This window comes from Leptosomus discolor, chromosome 2, assembly GCF_034619465.1.
Source record: "Leptosomus discolor isolate bLepDis1 chromosome 2, bLepDis1.hap2, whole genome shotgun sequence".
Taxonomy (NCBI): Eukaryota; Metazoa; Chordata; class Aves; order Leptosomiformes; family Leptosomidae; genus Leptosomus; species Leptosomus discolor.
In genome coordinates, this window is record NC_141392.1 from 7,732,215 (window position 1) to 7,747,578 (window position 15,364).

The following is a 15,364-nucleotide window of genomic DNA, read 5'->3' on the forward strand; positions in this document are numbered from 1 at the left end:
GAAAGAATTGGCTTTGCCATTAAAAGGCAATGAAAATCTGATAATTTCAAAATGGCATTAAGATCAGATCGAGTGGGTTTTTTCAAAATCAAATGCAGCAGAACCAGAAAGAAATGGGTAGAATTCACCTTAGAAAAACCTTGGAGTGTTTTGGATTCCTGCTGCTGCCTGGGGCTGAAGCTGTTGTTTTATCAGCCCTCCTTAACGTCTTTAGACAAGGGTCTTCCTGGAATTTATTACCATGTGGAGCCTGTGGAAAATTAGGTGGCAGTCCTAATTGCCAAACAGAATAATAAAATACTGATGTACTTTAATACTTATTTTTTAAAGGGGGATTTACATAACAGTGTCCGGGGCGTTGTAGCCGATTACAACTGGGAGTTTTCCACTGTGTGCAACACGTAAATGACGGTAGAGTAGACGATGTGCTTTGGGTCTCTGTACAAGCACAAAGTTATGCATCCAAACGTTTAAATCAAGCAAGCTAATCTCATAAAATGCTCACAGCAACTGTACACCTGGTTTTCACATGCACTTACCATGGGTGTGAACTGCAGCCGTTTATTTGCTGTTACTCATGTTCTGAGCATTTGTGCCTTATGGCTGAGCATAACTAGGTGCACAATTACAAGCATTTCATAGATTGCATCATTAGATTTTTTAATTACTGGAGGGGCAGGTTGGTGTTTTCTACCTGAGAATCTTTAGAACCAAACTTGGCAAATTGCTGCGGTTTGTCTTGCCATGGAAGAAGATGTGATTAATAACCATCAACTGGTGTGCATTCGTACTGTAACAATAAATCCAAGCAGGTGAGATAACTTTACCTATTACAAGCAATCGTCTGTACAGTGCCATTTTGGGCATCAACAGCATCTAACGGGAATACAAAGGCAGAGCCTGAAAACGCATAAGCAATTGGAAACAACACACACGGGTTAACAGTTGTGTGTTCCATCCTGACACGTTCAGCTGAAGCATCGGTGAAATCTTCTGCGTTGCTTCCCTCTACGCCGTTCTTCCGAGTGCTGAATGTTACACGTGCAACAGAAAGCGGTGGTTTGGGTGCCCTGATCCTGGTCTCCTAGAACTCTCCGAATTACGCGCGTGGTCACTGTGTGTTCAAACGTTGTGGACTAAACCACCAGCTATTGCGAAGTGAGGCGTGGCCCATAGCTCAGAATATTCCAAGGCGGGCAGAACTCCTAAGAGTCTTGTCACCTATAAAACCCGAATGTCAAAGAAACGAAGCCCCCAACCCCCCCCCACCCCAAACCCCGGCCCCGGGCCGAAGCCCCGTGTGCTGCCGGCGCTGTGGAGGAGCCCAGCCTGCCTTCCCACTCCTGGAGCTCTGCTGCCATCCCGTGGCCAGCCGGGCTGCCGGTACCCGCTCTCCCCGCCGCGGGCGGCCGCGGAGGTGACCCAAAATGAGCTCGGGGGCTTGCCCTGGCTTCGTGCAAGAGCCGCCGTAACCTGCCGCCTCCTCTGCAGGGTTGGCCGCTACCAGTCTTGGTTTGATTTCTGCTTGATGAACCTCAGAGAGAGGTAGTACAAAAGCAGGAAGGCGCTGATGATACCAGCGAGGACGAGATAGCTCACGTAGAGAGGATGGGAGTCCAGGTCCAGAGCCTGAGTGACCTGTAACCACGGATAACGCAAAATTAGGAACAGGCACCAAATTTCCGTGCTGGATCTGTGAAGTGTGTTTTACGTGCGAGGTCCCCTGGCCCCTGCTGCGTCTCCCCTTGGTTTCCAGTTGGAGGTGACTTTCAGAGTGGTTTAATAACTGGTTACAGCTACGCTGGGTCTGGTGGCTGCAGTATTTCAGGGGAATGCCGTTCAGCTTCTGAGCGATTTCAGCAAGCGCGTAGCTGGGGCTTGTGTGGAAAATAGTTGCCCTTTATTCTTTTCTTTATTTTTCTTTTTTCTCTTCCACTAAAGAGAGAGGCATGAAAGGAGTGACTGCTGTAGGGACAAATTTGAAATATACCAAGTGTTACGTGACTTGACGTATTGATTTAGTGCTTGCCAGATTTGGGGCCTCCAACAACTACTTAAATAACGAGCATACAAATAGCACTCTAATTGATTATCAAATGTTTGTAACCATTTTTTTTAGTGACTTACAAGTTTCCCTGGTATTTTAAAAGTAGTATTTCCAACAGACATTTCGTATGTGAGGTCAGTGAACTGAATTTGCATCATGCCTTGAAAATTCCATCTGAGAAAAGAGATTTTAGAAATCCAAAATGGAACTGGAAAAAAAGAATGGCAGAAAGAAAGACATTGATACGCATACCCAGGACTTGAGACCTCAACAACTGCCGTGTTGCTACCAAATACAGCAGGTTTGTCTGATTTCTTGACAACCAAAGGCTGTAAACATGTAACCATTTATTATTGGACAAAATGGCAGGTATACTTTATATTTTTATGTGGAAAATTAGGAGAGAGCTAATACCTATATCCATCAAACTCCCACTGCCAACCAAGTCACTGGAGGTCAACCTTTATCTACTGAGTATAATTCTTTTTACTGAAAAATTTAGCAACCACATGAAGTCTTTCACTAGTGCTTTTTTGACCAAACTTCTTGCTACCTCATTTTCAGAGGGAGAAACTGATGTAAAATGAACGATCCGACTCCACCACCCAAGGAGACAATTGCAAAGGTAGGAGTAAAGCTTTTTCCTGCACGGGACACACTCAGCCTCCCAACACCCAGCTGCTGCTGCAAGCCCTTGATGTTTCAGTTCGGAAGGATGGTGCGAGCTTTGTCTTACCTGTCCAGAGGTTTTCCAGGCTTATCACAAACCCGCCGCTCAGGTAGAAGGATGTGAAGAGGACGTTGCCGAAGAAGGCCGAGAGCTGCAGCGTCGGCAGCAGCGCTGCCACCCAGAGCGCCATGGCGCGGGCGCTGTAGACAGCCAGCCACACCGAGAGGAAGTTCAGCAGGAAATGTTCTGGCTCGGGGGTGAGGTTTGCCAGCCAGTAGATGGGAACCCCGTAAATGATAACAAAAGCACAGTGTTCTGGGAGCTCCCCCAAAATCTGATCAGGAAGGGGAGAAAAAGGTAAAAGCAAAGTTGAATGATAATTACAAAACCACCTGAGAGATGTACCTTAATGTCCTTACGGACTGTTTATAGAAACTGCAGGAAATACTCCCGTAGAAGTCTCCCTGTAAGGCGTTGTCAGTGACAGGCAAAAACAATCCACAACAGAAATTGAAATCCTCGCTAATTTTTTCTCCAGTTGTGACAATTCCTGTAGCTAATTGTTAAATTGAGAGGATTCTTGTTACAGATTAGATGTCTTGTTTTGTTACAGTTTTGGCAGCTTCTAAGAATTTAAGATGCTTTCCCTGAGGACTGATGTGCTCGGTAACAGCGATACTGTTGCTGACTCATGGCAGCTCTATGTTTTGTCCAAATTTGGTTGAACCTAGTGTGAGATCAAATTTGAGACAAATTTGGCTGTTGGTCACTTCCCCACTTTGTCCCAAAGGCGGTCCAGTTAGTAACTACTTAACTCGTTGTAAAACAAAAGTATGCTTAGGATTTTCTCAAATATTTAAAGATATGTATAGAGAGTATTATGATTTTTCCTTCCAAAGAAGGTTGCTACTATCGTCTAATACTAAGGTTGTAACAAATTACATCGATTTCTCTATGAATAATGTGCAATCTTTGTGACACAATGCAAAGAATATTTTTCTCTGGCAACTACTAATAAGCATTTAAAATCTTGCGCAGAAATGGAAACCTAAATTACAGATGCCATGGCAGGCAGAACTCATCTAACAGTGGCAACATCACAAAGAAGGGATTATTCTAAACCCTTGTGAAAAAGAGAATGTAATTTTTTTAAAAGTTCTAAATTTATTTCAAGAAACTCTGGCTCTTTATGCACTTAATGCAATTGTCTCTGACCAGTACAGGCCCAAACAGCTACTGGAAATGCCACAGTTAACGTTTTTTCTGCTTTACCTTTGCTTTAGCATTTAATATGAATATTTTGTTTTACAGATCAAGACATGTAATCAAGCTTCCAAAGATGCTTCAACAAATGGAAAATGCAGGTACGTAAAACTGTCTAAATTCTCTGATTTTCTGGGTTTGAGATTTCTCAAATTTTGGCCAAACAACCCAGTGAAAGATGGTTCTTTGGCTTTCCTGCGGTGGGATCTCAGCGATGGCTTATGGCAACACATCTAAAGTAGGATGAGGTTTAATCCATTAATGCCAAGGAAGCTGGCAGACACAAAAGAACAAAGTCTGATATGAACGTGATCATTTCTACAACAAGGCTTTGTTTTGTTTGTGATTTTTTTTTTTAATGTTAAAGCAAGCTGTTGGTATTTCCTGGCAGCAAAACCAATTACCTTAGCGAAGAAGTATGGGCTAACAGAGTACATTCCATCTTCCAAGTCATGATACAGCATAGCCCTTTCCGAATGACCTGCAGGGTAGGAATAAACAGGTTGGTTTCAACCTAGAGTTGCATTTATAGCAATAATTTTTTCATTGATTTAGGAGTTTTCTGATTTTGAAGGCTTATAACATTTACAAGAAAACTGACACTTACATTTGGCAATAACATCCAAAATCACTGTGAATGGGATTAGTGCACCTATCATGTATAGCAGCGCTGTTGTGTCACGAATAGAGAGTCTGGTTTTCTCATGGCCATAGTACAAAAATCCAATTAATAATGACATGAGAAGGGCCTCAAATCCATGGATTAATAACGTTGAAAGATCTCTGAAGTCATTGGAGGCTTGACGACTAGGAAAACAGCAACATTGACCATAAGGTACAGTACTTACTAATGCCAGTTATATTCAGATACGTTGCCCCAAACACTCTGCTAAAATCAATTTCGTGGAACTTGCGGACTTTGAGTGGGACAGGAGTTGGGCTGTCAGTTTCTGTGAAGGATTTGACCTAATCAAAGCTATTGAGCGTCTGTAGTCGCCCAGGATTTCAGGTCTGAAGTGCTGAAAGATTGAAGGAAGGTATTGGGGGTGGGACAGTCTGATTTCGGGGACGCAGAAGCGATTACTTCAGTCAGAGCAGTCACTCTGCTAAGGACCTGTAGCGTACGATAACAACAGCTGGTACTGGTCATGATGTTCTACCTGTATTAAACCAGTTGATCGTGTTTCTTTTGAGTACACGGGCATGAGACCCAACTACGATACCCGTCTGTGTTGGCTATAGTCAGTGAAGCCTCCTGGCTTCAAACCTGAGGCAGAGGTGTGAGGATGGCGATGCCGGAGCCTGCTGTGTGGCTGCCTGGGCTTGCTGAGGGTTTGAGTCACCACGCTTGGTGATCAGGATGGCAGGACCCAAAACTGGGACGCCTGTTCCCGAGCTTGGAGGCTCCTGCTGCTGCTTGAAGCCGTGGGCTCCCAGCGATGTGAGCTGGAGGTGAGTGTGTCTGGAAGGAGTCCCGGGGCAGAGAGGTGGGGCTGTCCTGCTCGGGGGGCTGGGGTGAGCCAGTACAGCAACACCTCTGCTCTACGGCTTGCTCGGGCCTAGCGCTCGCTCTGCGTTTTCAGCACACACTCTGTTCTCATTTTGCGCTTCTTTCTTATGCTTTAAAGTACAAACGGGCATGACACGTAACTCTTTATGCTGGAGGTAAGGTTACCTTAATAATATAGTGAACTGCTTTAAGACTCCTGGTAACTGATCACTTGAATGGTGGGGCATGTTGATAGCCTCTTCTGAGTTTAAATGGGACCTGCCCAAAATAAAAGAGGAAAAAAAATTGACATTAGCACAGGCTATAGCTGTTAGTCCAGATCTGCTGTATAACTCTCTTTTCTTTACCTTTGCTTGCTGAGTGGGGTTGCAACATTGTCTCCTTCAGTAGCTTTCCATAAGAAATCATCAAAATCTTTGACTTTTTCTAGGAACAAGTTGGCAAGAGTATTTGCTCTTTTTCGGCTTTCCATCTCCTTTTCTGCAGTCTGTTTATCAATACTGGTCAAGTCAACTGCAAGACATTATTTGACATGTGTCCACATGCTACAGATGTGATAACTTCATGATGTGTTCAGAATCAGAGATTTCATTGTGAACAGACAGTACGACCTGTGTGCATGCATTAAGCTACAATGGTTAAAAAGTTATCCGTTACTTTAGGTAATTAGAGAAGAACAGATTGTTAATGTATATTTTTTGGGGGGAGATTTTTCTTACCTAATCATTCAATGAAACACTGAGAGATTTCATAATTGCTTATTATAATATTGTAAACTACTATTTCAGATTTTTCTAAACTTAGTAGTGGCTCGTGAGGAGTGCTGAGAATAAAGTTTGAATTTCCTTCCTGACTTATAGGCATTTACAATCTGTTATGCGATTTTTTGACCTAAATCACATATTCTTTTCTCCATCTCCAAAATGGTAGTTACCATCTTTTTTTGTATCTTACAGAGGTGCCACAAACTTTGCCTGATACTGAGAGAGCCCAAGAAGAATATTAGCTAAGCACAACGTAGCAGCAGCAGCAATAGCTGACTTGGCTGTTTTTTTTACTTTACAAAATGTTGTCTTTTTTAAATCTAAATTTGTATAGTATTTTCCAATGCTGACCTGCGGTGTAGAGTGACAATACCTGATGTTTTGCAGATGCTTTGCGAGAGAACCATCACTGCACATTTCGTACCTCCTTCCATTGGGCTGACCGACTCTGTTCAGCCACTCTTCAGGAGAAGTCCATCAGAAATGAGTTGCAGTCATCTGCCCTACCTCTTCCCTTCTGCCACGGTCTCCCGTTTCTCTATCAGACACACAGCCAGCCTTCGTGTGTTTCCGTCAGGTGCTCCTTCTTGCTGTGGCATCCTCCACCATCCCGTCCCATTTCCACCTTCCTGCTGCCCATATTTCTCTTCCTATGGGTACTGACTCTATGCACACTCCTAAATGATCTTGCACCTCCCTTTCTCATCCCTCGCTGCCTCCACGTTGTAGAGGGTTGTCTCTGTCACCCCAGGCTGTAGGTATAAGTTTCCCCAGGACTGCCTCGTAGTCTCCATTCCTGTTCGGGGGTGCCACAAGCCTTCTCAAGGCTGCGCTTGCCTGAGGACTGCTCTGAGCCCCGGCGGTGACAAAGGTCCTTTGGCAGGGCTTGACATGGAGGTTAATTTCTGTTTGTCTCTGCACAGCTGATACCAGTGGACGCCGCCTGCCACATAGACGCAGCCTCAGAGGTTACTCCTGACTCTGAGCCAACTGGAGGTCAAACACCTAAGGGCTGGATCTGAACTAACCTCTGTGGTAACAGACTGCGGCCATTGGATTAACAGGGCCAGCTTCCCTTTGCACATGGCAAAAAACCCAGAAGAACGGATTTGGAACCATGTAGTTAACTTTCCCAGAGAAGTGGAATAAAAAACCTGCTGTTCTGGGTTTGGTTTTCCTCCCTTCCGGACTGCTCTGTTGGGCAGTGCTTCTCTTTCCCATTTACTGCCCAGGTGTGTATTATTCCTCACCCTGGGAAACTAGCTTTCTACATTGCTTGATTCAGAAGTCAGAGAACTGGCTACAGAAAGCAACTGATCAGTTCACCCATGTCTTTCCGAGTGAGGGTAAAAGTTTCAACCAGCTAAAACCTGAGAATAAGTGTGCTAAACATGTGGAAGAGTTACTACACGTGGCAGGGTCAGAAAGAGGGTTATTTAAAATTGATTTTGTCTGTACCTCTTGTTTTTGTTACATTTCCTGTACTGGCAAATAAGGATCTTATTAAAAACTGAACTTGCTGCAGTATTAATTTGAGTCAGTTATAAGGCGTTTCTAAGACAGTTATGGTCAATAAAAGTCAATGTTACTGATACACTTATGAAAGCAAATGGTTTCCAGTAATGTCTTTTTATGGCAGTGCTTGATACTAACCATAGAAATCTGCAGGGTTGCTGTACCTTGGGCAGGGATAGCCTAGTTCTGTGAAATACTGGACCATGTCTCTAGCTGTTCCAGAATAGACGGTGACTCCAGAAGTCATCAGAAGAACTAAATCAAACAGTTGGAAGATATCTGACCGGGGCTGATGAAGTGAAAGAAGAACTAATCTGTTTCCTCTGGCCAGTCTGGATAATGTTATCACAAGGTTATGTGCAGTAAAACTGTCCAGTCCAGATGTGGGTTCATCAAGGATGAGTATTCCTGCCAAAGACAGTAAGTTTAGCTGTGGAAAGCAGCATGTTTGATTTGGAAAATATGTTCTAAGTGAAATGGTGCTAGTGCCTGAAACCCCATGATATATTCCTTTTTTTTTTTTAATTTTAAGTCCAAAGTATTTTTCTTACCAGCATCACATAATATTCCACAATGGCATTTTCTTCCACTATCTTACTGAACATGATGACCAAGAGTAATTATTTTAAATCTTATCTTGCTCCCACTGGAAATAATTTTTTAAAATTATTTTTCATTGGAATGCAGATTTAGGTCCCTTATTAAATTTACATTCTTCTCTGCAGTTTTGTACTGCCTGTGCAAATATCAGGCACATGAATATTAATTAATACAGTAGTACTAGTTTTGTATCCTGCTTACTGAAATATTTTAACCTCCATGCTTGATATTTAAACCTCTTGCATTATTAATATGTAAATACTCACAAAGTATTAATTTAGATAGCTCCTTCTCCCAACCTGTGCTCTATTTTGCACCTATTTGTGCATGTATTTGAAGAGATAGGCATATGTTTCGATTTTTTGTTATTTTGCAATTGATTGTTACAAACTTGGAAGTGTTTTATTACTTTGCAGTGTTTGTGTTGTTATAGAGCTTAATGGCCTCAGAGCAAGGCAGTGTCTGTACGCAGACATGGTTTCTGTGCCGAGGGGTATAACGTGTTTGAAATGTAGAGAAAGCTTTACTTATTTTTCCTAAAACTAAGTATTTTTTTTACTTCGGTAGCAGCACATCTATTCCTGAGCATCACTTCTTCCAAAAAAAGACCTCTGCTTTCCCCTTAATTACAAAAATGTAACTTTATACAAGCAAAATAATTCCAGATCCATTTCCCAGTGGAAGAGCTGATGGGAAACCTTGCTCAACAACAGGCTCAGCGAAGATTAGTAGCGCTTTTGATATATGTAGGAGCAGAAAGGGGATTCAGTCCTGCAAAATCAACTGCTGGTTTAGTCTCGTGCTTTGCTTCTACGGAGAAGGATGGAAATTTCTAGTTGACCTGTGGCGTGACCCAGCCACGTCAGTGAGTTGCACAAGACCTCAAAGACCGACTGTGCCGCCAAGGAAATGACCTTCCCTGTTAACGCTGTGCTTGTAAACGGGCTGGGTTGGAGGAAAGGAAAACAGCCCGATGTTACAACAGGCCGGCAGCCTCCCAAAGTGACTTGTGGTGTGCGGTCAGGTAAAACCCAAACCTCCTGCTGATATGCACAGACCAGGGCACTGCGGTCAGGGTGACTTCAGGCAACTTTCACTAGTCTGTGTGGTGGTGGTGGTATGAGAGAGCAGTGGGTGAAGGCTCCCAGAGGGGCTCTGCCTGGCTCTGTCACCACTTTTCCATTGGCAAAAGTGACGGAAGCAAAGCAGGTTGGCTGCTGAAATGCTCCATTTACAGAATTATTCCTGTATTAATTACCAGATTGTCTGTGATCAGCACTGGTTTCAGTTTAAGCAAATGGACCAGCACCCAGTCGCTCTGTCTGACTTTGCTATGGAGAGGTAACCTCTGGCAGACCCTGGTGCAAGACCTGTTAAGTGGCCTGAGTACGAACTCCTCAAGCTGCCCCAGGGGCGGCTGCATGTATGACCCTTCTCTGAAAGCTCCTGTCTTCATTTACTGCCCTATTTCCCCCAGTGGTCTGTGGCGGGCACAAGGAAGGTGTCAGGGTTTTGCTCACCTGGGTTCCAGAGCAGCTGGACACCGATGCTCACTCTCCTCCTCTCGCCTCCCGAAACGCCCCGGAGGTATTCATTCCCTACTCTGGTGTTTGCACACTGACGCAAGCGTAGTTCTGCTATAACTTCTTCTACCTGGGGGGATCCACAGGGTAACAGAGATAAAGCAAGAGTTTATTTGCACGTTCGTGCGTAGATGAAGCTGAAAGTATGATTAATGTGGTTAAAATTCATCTGGATATTTCAGTGCTATCTGATCAAGAGACACTTGAAAACAAATCTTGATTTTAGCGATAACATTCAAAAAGACTCAGCAATCAGCAATTTAGTTCTTCTTTCAGCCTCTCTAATGCTTTCTCTAGATTGTCATTTTTTATGAGCTTTGGAACAATTGCTGGTTTCTATCTTGAAAGAAGAAAAAGGTTTATAATTCATAATCTACTTTAAAAAATGCCAGATTAGCTGTTCTGACTCCAAACACACAGGATCTCTTGGATAATTCCTGTCAGACACATTTTTGACAACTTTATTTTTTTCCCAACAGCTTAATTACCCTTTTTTTCCTTTGTGAGTCTGAAAAAAACTTTGGAAGGCGCAGTTTTGCAACGAACAATAGTGTTTCTCTGACAGTCAGGTGGGGGAGCAGTCGGTCAGCCTGCCGCACATGTGCTATGCATTTCCTAACAAGCTGGGGAGTGCTGGGTTTGTTATTGATCATTATTTGACCAGACTTGATTTTGCCTCCATGATCCCGGCAGGTTATCACGTCAAGCAAGGATGTCTTTCCACCAGCTAGAAAAATGGAAATTGAAAATTAAATTAATTTCCAAGGGACCATTTTGAAAAGTGATTTAGTCACAGACAGAAGAGAGAAGTTTTCGTTCCTTAACAGCTTTTCCCCAACCCTTCCTGAAGATTTTCCAAAGCCACAAAGACAGAATGGTCTTGAAAGAAAATACCGAGTACAAGCTCATGTTGAGGAAATCTCTCCCTGCTGGAATGGAGCACCTAGCTTTAACCTTTGTCATTTCTCAGCAGAACTGGGTAGTTGGGCGTTGAGGATAGCTCCAGGAACTCAGGAAGCCAAGATATTTTTGTCCTCTTGTTACCTCTCTTTCACTTTTGAAGAACGGGTGCAAGGTGCTATCCTGCGCTGGCTGCAGGGCTGGGACCTAAATGCTCGGCAAGAGCTTGCTTTGTGGAGGGAATTGTCAATCCAGAAACAGCAGCTGGAACAGCTGAATGACTAAGGCGCTGAATGATTATACAGACAATAAGAATCTTAATCATGATTGAAATAAAAATTATTATTACTTAAATAAGACAAAAAGTCATTTAAATAATTAAGAAAAGCTTGCTTATACTCAGAGGTAAGAAACAATGAAAACACCTGATTTGGAATTAAATAGCAAATGAATTTTTCCTTTTTGCTGTGTGATACTGTATGTAAACACACAGAGCTCTCTTATTATGATTAGATGTCACTTATTTCTAGTCTCCCTGTTGAAAGATTAACTCCACGCTTGCTTCTTAATATATACATTTTAAAAAAGAAACCCATCTGTCTGTAAACCACATATTGCTCTACTGAAGACTGACATATTGATTGCCATTGACAATGTGAAACCCATCAGCAGTTTAATCCATTTTGCTAAGGCATTTGATGAAATAGAGGATAAACAGCTTTTAAAAATAGTTTGACTAGTTTGCTGAAAGGGGTTTGTGCTCAGCGTATGTTGCCTTACAAAGGTGCTATATCTATAGCTCAATATGTTATTTTGTCACAAGCTTTTCCTTTTATTATCGGGAGAATCTCTAAGGTACACCTTCAGTTACGTTAAGGGTATGTGCTGCGAAAAAATTCCCATGGCAATGGGAAAGAAAAACCTCTTTTGTAGAAATAAAGTTAAAACTTCTTTGGCAAATATGCCTTACCTTTGAGAGAGAGCATCTTCACTGAATCACTGAGCTAACCTGCTGTAAGAGTCTAGTGGAAACACAGCATGGGGGTTTTTACCTCCAAAGTATGGGTACTTTTTACTTCGGTTTGACAGGTCATGTGTCTACTTCTTATCCCCCTAGATGAGCTTAGACTGAGCTAACCACATGGGGTAAAGGCCATCTCTCCATTAGTCAGCCTCACCCTGGAGAAGATTAAACCAGTCCCACCAGAAAATGAAAGAGAAAAAAAAATAAGTAAGAAAGCACAGACCCATTTTAAAGCCAAACAGAAGAGGCACTGCCTTTTCTTCTCTGTAAGTTTCTCTTAATGAATCCAAATGCGATATTTTATCCTGTTAGAATTTTTTTGATCTGAATGGAATTCCTGCTTATGGCTGTGCAAGTTGCCACTGATCTTTCTTATGGGGTCTGGCCTTGTTTGTCTGCTGGGTTACTGGGTAAGGTCTGCAGCTGGCCTGTTTTGAATCTGGGCCACGAAGCTGATTCGTGGCCAGCAGAGCTGGGACTGCAGGCCACAGTTACAACACCACCCCACTACACCTCAGGAAACAAAGAGCAAATGTGTACAAGTCATAACAAAATTGGTTTTGAAAATACATGTGAATTTTTTTTTTTTCACTGGTATCGTTCCTTGTCTCCGCATGCGTTTTAAAGAATGTTTTTAAGTGACATTTCCAATAGTTGTTTCTCAACTAGATTTCGCCACTCGGAAGACTGCAGAGCACTCTTGGCTGTGTACATTTTACCTGAGAGTTGGTCAAATCATGAAATGTGATTGCTCTTACCAGTGCTTCCTATAATAGCCAGCATCTGACCGCTTTGAACTTTTAAATTCAGATTCTGGATTATTGAGACACGAGAATGCGGATCCGATTTCCAGGTCCATGGCATCTTCATCTGCGCGAGGCTTTCGTACCAGGGAATCTGGGTTGACATGTTAACCTAACAAAGGCAGAAACAAGCCCCTTCAACAATTAACTACGTCGCAATAAAAATCTTCAGAGTTATGACGTTACAAGCAGAGAATATGCTAAAATAATACTGTTAATCTTCAGAAATACATGGAAGAAAGTTCTTCTACAGCCAAGTATGCTTTTGTTTCTTAGTCTTGTTAAACACTAAAGCTCCCTCTCTCCTCTGTTACTTTGGTAATTTGTTATTATTGTAAAACTTAAGTTTTTTAATTTATTTATAAAATTTGAAATTACTCAAAACTGGAAATTGTGAAGGCTACTTCAGGTGCCGTGGTAGCACAAAGGGAGATGAAAAATTTCACTGGTTCCCTGAAATCCTCCTTATGTTTGTCATCCTCTGTTTCCACATGCTCATTCCTGCCAGCAAGGGCTCCCAACATCCCTAGCTGAACGGAAAGTCCCTCTGCCCCAGCCCTCAGAGGAATAATTTGTCTCAAGACTGAGAAAAAACAGAGCCTAGAAACAAGCCTGTTTTCCTGTCTTATTCTCTAGATTTACTGGAGATATTTACAATGGAGAGTTTAGCCTGCTGTCAATATTGCAGCCAAGAGTATGATTCTCCTTACAAAACCTTTGTGTATTTGTGCAATGGTCGTGTGAATTAGCGTTTCACTTCGTTCAGCTTTTAAAATGGCTTGCATCTAGACATGGGAACTGCTGGCTGTGCTTTCTGCTCAAGAGAGGTATATAAAGTGCAACTTTTACCTGGTAGTTGAGTTCTTTGACCTCGAGAACATTTGATTTTCCACTGTATGTGAAATACAGACTGTTATCTTCTTCAGAGCAAAAAATACTGTCCTCGGCCTTGGTCTGGAAAAGTTATTAGGTTAATTACAATTGTTAATTACAATACTTAAAATGTTGTTAAAATTAAAGAGAAGTGTGTTTTATGGGATATAACAGCATTGTTGATAGGTTACTGTAAAGCAGATGTCTGAAGGCTTGAGACAAGTTATCTGCTAATCAGTGTGAAATGTACTTTGTTCTAGCAGCATGTGTGAGGGCCAAACACGCTGTGCTATGCTCTTCTATTTGCTGTCAGTTTAAATGGGACCACTTTCAAAATGGAGGTAAATTTCATGCTACCGTAAAGAGACTGGATTCTGTCTCTCTTTTTGAGGGAAAAAATGTACTGCCTCTGCAATGTTGGTCTACTAGATCAAAATGGCGCGTATTGAAATTCGTAAGTTATGACGGCTAAAAATTAAGGTTCACTGGAAGTATGTTCGTTACTGAATTCCACAGGGACTCGTTAACTTGGAGGCTTTTTGAGCAAGTAGGTGTGCGAACACAAGTACAGTCTCTCTCTTATCTCTCAAATTCACAGTTTGTCAACTGGAACTTGGTGTCCTGAGATACGAGTTATAATAAGAGAGTCTCTACTTGGCTTGGTTAGCCTTTTGCATATAACTGCAATTAAGAAGTCTTTGCTGAGGCAGCTTTCTGGCTTCGGGTTCAATTCTGTGTGCACTCCTGTAGTTTTTACTCCAGGCAGCCCTAGCTCTCCCAGAGCCTTGCGTCTTTCCTGAGAGTCAGACTCATTTCCTAGCCAAGGCAAACGTACCTGTCCCCGGTGTAGCAGACCCTATCTGTGCCGGTGGTACCTTTGGCAGATGGTGACCACAACCATTGTGTGTACCTCCTACCCTCACAGCAAACGAGGCTAATCTTTTCGCTCTAGAGACGCAGCGGAAAGCAGCATGACACCTAGCAGCCTGAAAAGCCGTGTTCAAGCCCTCCAAGCTCCCTCTGCTGCCAAAGCGCTCCGCACTCTGGCTTATGTTGAAATTAATTTTTAAGAAAACAGGTGGCCCCCAGCAAATGTGGGGAGCTGGTTTTACAGCCTGAAAGCATATCCTGGGAAAGCCAGTCCAGGCCATGCTCCGGGACTTGCTGCTCCATCCACGTATTTGAAGATCCCCTCCCTCGGCCCCACCACTGTGGCATCTGAGCATGGCTTGCATGGCGCTGGCCTCGTCCCCAGTGTGCTCTTGTGGGGGGCGAGGAGGCTTTCTGCTCCCCGTTTCAGAGCTGGAGGAGATAAGGGCTGCCTGCCTGCGGAAGCCCGGTCGGCCGGCTGGCCCCCTGCCTCCCTCAGCTCCCAGGCAAACGCCGTAGCTGTGGGATGGCCGAGCCCGTCGGGTCCTTCCCTGCTCCCCACAGGTCTCACTCACCGGCAAGCCTTCACACGCCACCTGGCTCCAACCGGCACCATCCAGAGAGACATTTTCAGTGGCTTCTTTCATGTTGGTAGTGGAAGGTCTCGCTGCCTGTGGTGGTTTGACTATCGGCTCTTTGAATGCTGTGGAAATCCTTCTGCTCTTCGTTTTGAGCTCAGCCCTTTCCAGGCACCTTCACCACAGCACCATTTCTCCTGGCGCGCTGCATCTCTGCAGCTGGCGTGACCCTGCGGACAGGGAAATATTCCCCTCCTCTGGAACAGTAACTGCTCGGGCTAAAGGTACATCAGATAGTGGCTTCAACTGATTGCCTATCAGTTGTTCTCAGGAAAAAGAAAGAACTCAGAGCCTCTCTATTTTA

At 43.4% G+C, this 15,364-nt stretch overlaps 1 protein-coding gene across 1 annotated transcript; it reads right to left on the minus strand.

Annotated features, from left to right (window-relative positions):
• Positions 1-1,500: 1,500 nt before the first annotated feature.
• On the minus strand, positions 1,501-15,069 carry ABCG8 (ATP binding cassette subfamily G member 8). Its single transcript, XM_086460575.1, has 13 exons — positions 14,998-15,069; positions 13,529-13,633; positions 12,635-12,791; positions 10,441-10,679; positions 9,890-10,022; positions 7,908-8,177; positions 5,838-6,003; positions 5,656-5,748; positions 4,588-4,787; positions 4,385-4,461; positions 2,784-3,051; positions 2,128-2,255; positions 1,501-1,638 (listed from the first exon to the last, which is right to left on the minus strand). The coding sequence occupies exons 1-13, from the start codon at positions 15,067-15,069 to the stop codon at positions 1,501-1,503; spliced, it is 2,046 nt and encodes a 681-aa protein (XP_086316701.1).
• Between the last annotated feature and the right edge of the window lie 295 nt (positions 15,070-15,364).

What these genes read in the sequence shown, in the direction of transcription:
- ABCG8 (XM_086460575.1), bottom strand. Translation starts at nt 15,069, where the DNA reads ATGAAAGAAGCCACTGAAAATGTCTCTCTGGATGGTGCCGGTTGGAGC. An exon ending in TCAAAGAACTCAACTACCAG is followed by an intron (nt 12,792 to 13,528) that starts GTAAAAGTTGCA and finishes TGCCTTTGTTAG; the next exon opens with GTTAACATGTCAACCCAGAT. An exon ending in CAACCCTGCAGATTTCTATG is followed by an intron (nt 6,004 to 7,907) that starts GTTAGTATCAAG and finishes AATGTCTTGCAG; the next exon opens with TTGACTTGACCAGTATTGAT.